The 4712-nt window shown below is 53.9% G+C and overlaps 1 protein-coding gene across 1 annotated transcript; it reads left to right on the plus strand.

Moving 5' to 3' along the window:
* The first annotated feature begins 1533 nt into the window (after nt 1-1533).
* Nucleotides 1534-4387, plus strand: SLC25A5 (solute carrier family 25 member 5). Its single transcript, XM_038588176.1, has 4 exons — nt 1534-1732; nt 2740-3226; nt 3454-3594; nt 3979-4387. Exons 1-4 carry the CDS (start codon nt 1622-1624, stop codon nt 4134-4136), a joined length of 897 nt encoding a protein of 298 aa, XP_038444104.1. The 5' UTR covers nt 1534-1621; the 3' UTR covers nt 4137-4387.
* The last annotated feature ends 325 nt before the right edge of the window (nt 4388-4712 follow it).

The following is a 4712-nucleotide window of genomic DNA, read 5'->3' on the forward strand; positions in this document are numbered from 1 at the left end:
TCACCGAAACTCTACAGCAAGGTCATTTCTGTATCCAGCTGCATCACCGTTCTAATCAACTAATGAGAAACAGAGCCGCTTCTCATGATCACAGGTCAAGATTTCACCCAGGATCAGCAAAGCTGGATTCAAGACTGCTCTTCTTTCAACTCTCTCAGCGTGTGCTCACCACTTCAGATTCCTGGGAAGACTTACAAAATGCAAAGTATCATTAAATGAAGGACCTGATGTTCCTAGAGGAACCCTAGAATTGGGCCTTTCCATGGGCAGATCCGGAGAAGGTGGGAAAAGGCAGAAAAGGAAAGGGAGGAATACGCCTGCGTGTCTTCAGTGTGCTGGGCACTTCCCCATCCGCAGCAGTTGCAGTCTGCAACAGTATCCTCATTTTCCATAAACACTGTTGTGATTACTTAGATATATGATATGTGATTACATTCCCAGCTACTGTTCTGAACCCAAGAGAGTGCACTCAAGCTGGCAAGTAGGTTTTTAAGGACTTGTCTGGCAAATGCTTACCCACTGCAGGGATTAAGGGGCTCACTAAGCACTTGTCCATTGACACAATGGCTGTCAATCAAATTCTATTGATTCCTCTAAAAGCTTCTGGAGTTCAGGAGCTACTCAATCCAAGAGCACTTTACTTTGCGTCCAAGGAGCTAAATGCCAACCTGGTTCACACAGCCTCTTAACCTTCCTGGTACAACCTCTTTATTTGGCTTATGGCTAAAATACTTTTCCCACCCCCAGCCGAGTCCTCTGGACTCTCCTCCGCCAATTTCGGGTAAGATTTGCGTTAGTTTTTGCAAACCAGAGTCTGGGGCACGCTGACAGTGTCCCAACTCTGCTGTTCCCTCAATTTCCTCTGGCTTCACCGGGGAAGCTCCAGAGCAGTGCCAGGTCTAGAGTGAAAAGAATGAGGGGCACCAAAGAGGTGCCAAACAACTCAGTCATCAAAGCAGACCATTTTTAGTGCACCATTTTTAAAAAGTCAAAAAGTATGGCAAAACTCCATGATGAGCAAATTCTCAAAATTTAAAATACAGGATCGCACCCTGCACTGGCAGGACCCTGCCTCTACGGCCTCACCCTACTCCCAACCCTGGGGCTCCAATTCAACTTAATTAACAGAAACAGGCGACAGGCGTAGTCTGCCCACATCCTTTTTAGAGACACTGCATTAAATATTATTTCTGTTAGTTGCCGAGATTTTGTCGGCGTCCCCTTAAATACTGCAGAGGTCTCTAGGCGGGCACGCCAGGACCTCACCCGCCCTCCCCACTCACAGGGCTCTCCCGGAGCCCAGCTGCCGGGCCCGGGTATCCCCTGGGGCCGCCGGTCCCGGGGCCAGGTCAGGTGCCACGGCAGGCGGCGGGCGCGGAGGGCGGCCCCGGCCCGACTCACGGCTCCGCCCCCCGCGCGCCGAGCCACTCAGCCACCCGCCGGCCCGCGCGCTGGGGCTCGGCGCCCGCCCCGGCCCGCCCCGGCCCGCCCCCGACGCCGGCCGCCCGGGCGCCGGCTCGCCCTATATAAATCGGCCATTTGTGTCGCTCCGCCCCAGAGTCCCGGAGTCCCAGCCGGTTCCTACCGCAGTCCCGCAGGCGCCCGGCTCGTTCCTTTCAATATGACAGATGCCGCTGTGTCCTTCGCCAAGGACTTCCTGGCGGGTGGAGTGGCCGCTGCCATCTCCAAGACGGCGGTCGCGCCCATCGAGCGGGTCAAGCTGCTGCTGCAGGTACGTCCCGGGACTGGAGAGTCCGACCCAGGAAGTGGGGGAGGGGGCGCGCGGAAAGCCTCTGTTCCGGGGCTGGAGGGGGGCCAACTCTTCGGCCTGACGGGCGGCAAGCGGCCCGGTGCGGGCAGGGGTGGCGGAGGAGGCGGGCCGAAAGGCCAAGTCGAGGGAGGCGCTTTAGTGACCCGAACTTCTGGAGCTACGACGCGGTCGGGGCGCAGGGAGGCGAGGGGGCCCAGGGCCTTGGCATCCCGGGGACCGCGAGCTGGGAGGGGGCGGCCCGGCAGTGGCCGTCTTCCCGGGGCGCGGAGGGCAAGGGCGAAGCCTGGAAGCAGGTGCTGGAGGGAGGGACGCCCGGCCGTGCGGAAGGCCTCAAGGTCGCGGCAAGGGGATAACGGGCTCGCGGAGGCCATGCGGCAGGTCGAGGGGCCGCGCTGCCGGCGGCCGCGCTCTCCCCACGCGGGGCCGGAAGCCGGCGCCGGGAAGCGCGTGTGCCTGCTGCGTCCGCCCCCGCGCAGCCGCCGGCGCGTCCCCGCCGCCCGCCTCCCTGCGTCGCGCTCTCGCCCGCTCCGGCTCTAGAGGGCGCGCCCGCACGGGCGCAGGGGTGGTGGCCCGCGGGTCACCTCTAGGAGAGAGCAGGGGCGGAGCCGGAGGGAAGCAGCTCCCGGGACCCGAGGCCTAGGACACGGTCACCTCGGTGGCCGCGCCCTACGTGGGACAGGCCCAGGTGCCTCTGAACCTGGTCCTGAGGTAATGACCTTTCTCCCAGGTCTAAAGGTCACGGGTCCGCCCCAGCGTGCCCCCTCCCCACCCGAAGGGGCGGAGGCTTAATGCCTTCTAAGGGTGCTGAGCACTTCCTCGGTGATGGCCTCAGAGGGTTAGGATCTAGAAGATTAGATTCGGGAAGTAGCAAACCTTAAAGCGCGGTCAGCGAGACAGGATAATACTCTTCCTTTTTCCCCTTCTCCGTGGTTGTAAATCTCCCTGTTGGCCTCCTTCTTGTCTCTCAGGTGCAGCACGCCAGCAAGCAAATCACTGCAGATAAGCAATACAAGGGCATTATAGACTGCGTGGTTCGTATTCCCAAGGAGCAGGGAGTCCTGTCCTTCTGGCGTGGTAACCTGGCCAATGTCATCAGATACTTCCCCACCCAGGCTCTCAACTTCGCCTTCAAAGATAAATACAAGCAGATTTTCCTGGGTGGTGTGGACAAGAGAACCCAGTTTTGGCGCTACTTTGCAGGGAACCTGGCGTCAGGTGGCGCCGCTGGGGCCACATCCTTGTGTTTTGTGTATCCTCTCGATTTTGCCCGAACCCGTCTAGCAGCTGATGTGGGCAAAGCTGGAGCTGAAAGAGAATTCAGAGGGCTCGGTGACTGCCTGGTTAAGATCTACAAGTCTGATGGGATTAGGGGCCTGTACCAAGGCTTTAACGTATCTGTGCAGGGTATTATCATCTACCGAGCTGCCTACTTCGGTATCTATGACACTGCAAAGGGTAAGCTTGCCATGTGCTTCGAAGCTGTGTTTCTTTCATCTAAAAGATCATTAATACCATTCTCATTTTCCAGAGTCACAGATTTTCTGTAATTGCTGTAGGAAGTCATGGTCACCTAGTGCAAACTTAGTGTACAGATGAGATGTGGGGATGGGGATGGGGTGTAGAAATCAACAAGCCACTGAAACTCTGCTTTCTAGTAAAAGCATCTTCTTTCCTGTCCTCAGGAATGCTTCCAGATCCCAAGAATACTCACATTTTCATCAGCTGGATGATCGCACAATCCGTCACAGCAGTGGCTGGGTTGACTTCCTACCCATTTGACACTGTTCGTCGCCGGATGATGATGCAGTCAGGGCGCAAAGGAAGTAAGTTCCACTTGAGCAAAAAGATAAAGATGCGGCCCTTGACAGGCTGTGGCCACAAGCTAGTGATGCCTGACTTTAAAAATGCAGTCTGTTCTAATGGCCAGAATGGGGTTGATTGTGTCCGCCCCTCTGTGGGCCCTTTGGATGCCTATGAATGAGGGTGCTTAAATGATAATAGAGGTTAAAACCAATAAGTAGTCTACATACATAGCCCCATTGTTCTCTATTCACTCCATTAATATTTCAGGATCGCCCACATGAAATGTGCAAAATGTTGGGTTTCCTAGAACTACCATTCATTCTTGGAGGCGGGGCTCCAGTTTAGTAAATCCTGGGACTCTCCTCAGCCTTTGGTCACCAACTCCGTGTCTTTATTCTTTGCAGCTGACATCATGTACACAGGCACGCTCGACTGCTGGAGGAAGATTGCCCGTGATGAAGGAGGCAAAGCTTTTTTCAAGGGGGCATGGTCCAATGTTCTCAGAGGCATGGGTGGTGCTTTTGTGCTTGTATTGTATGATGAAATCAAGAAGTTCACATAAGTTATTTCCTAGTTTTTCCCCCTGTGAACAGGCATGTTGTATTATATAACATATCTTGAGCATTCTTGACAGACTGCTGGCTGTCTGTTTATCAATGGCAACTATTTACTGGTTGAAAATGGGAAGCAATAATATTCATCTGACCAGTTTTCTCTTAAAGCCATTTCCATGATGATGGGACTCAATTATATTTTTTATTTCAGTCACTCCTGATAAATAAATTTGAAGAAATAAAAAATATCTGAAGTATATTTTGTTTCTGACTTAATTTACATATTCAAGCGAGTGCTACATTTGAGTAAATGTTACATGTTTAATAAATGCTATAGTACCTCCTGAGGTAGAGAGCTTTCTTTTCAAACCAGTCTCTTAGCCCTTCACTTCTCAAAGAATACCTTGCTTGTGTGACCCATCAATATTCCAATACAATAGCAAGAGGAGGGACACCTGGGTGGCTCAGTAGTTGAGCATCTGCCTTTGGCTCAGGTGGTGATCCTGGGGTCCTGAGATTGAGTCCCACATCAGGCTCCCTGCATGGAACCTGCTTCTTCCTCTGCCTATGTCTCTGCCTCTCTC

The sequence above is a fragment of the Canis lupus genome, chromosome X (assembly GCF_011100685.1).
Source record: "Canis lupus familiaris isolate Mischka breed German Shepherd chromosome X, alternate assembly UU_Cfam_GSD_1.0, whole genome shotgun sequence".
Classification (NCBI taxonomy): domain Eukaryota; kingdom Metazoa; phylum Chordata; class Mammalia; order Carnivora; family Canidae; genus Canis; species Canis lupus.

Coding starts and splice junctions, on each gene's coding strand:
- SLC25A5 (XM_038588176.1), top strand. CDS start 1,622: ATGACAGATGCCGCTGTGTCCTTCGCCAAGGACTTCCTGGCGGGTGGA. Junction 1,733..2,739: donor GGGTCAAGCTGCTGCTGCAG/GTACGTCCCGGG, acceptor CTTGTCTCTCAG/GTGCAGCACGCCAGCAAGCA. Junction 3,595..3,978: donor GCAGTCAGGGCGCAAAGGAA/GTAAGTTCCACT, acceptor TATTCTTTGCAG/CTGACATCATGTACACAGGC.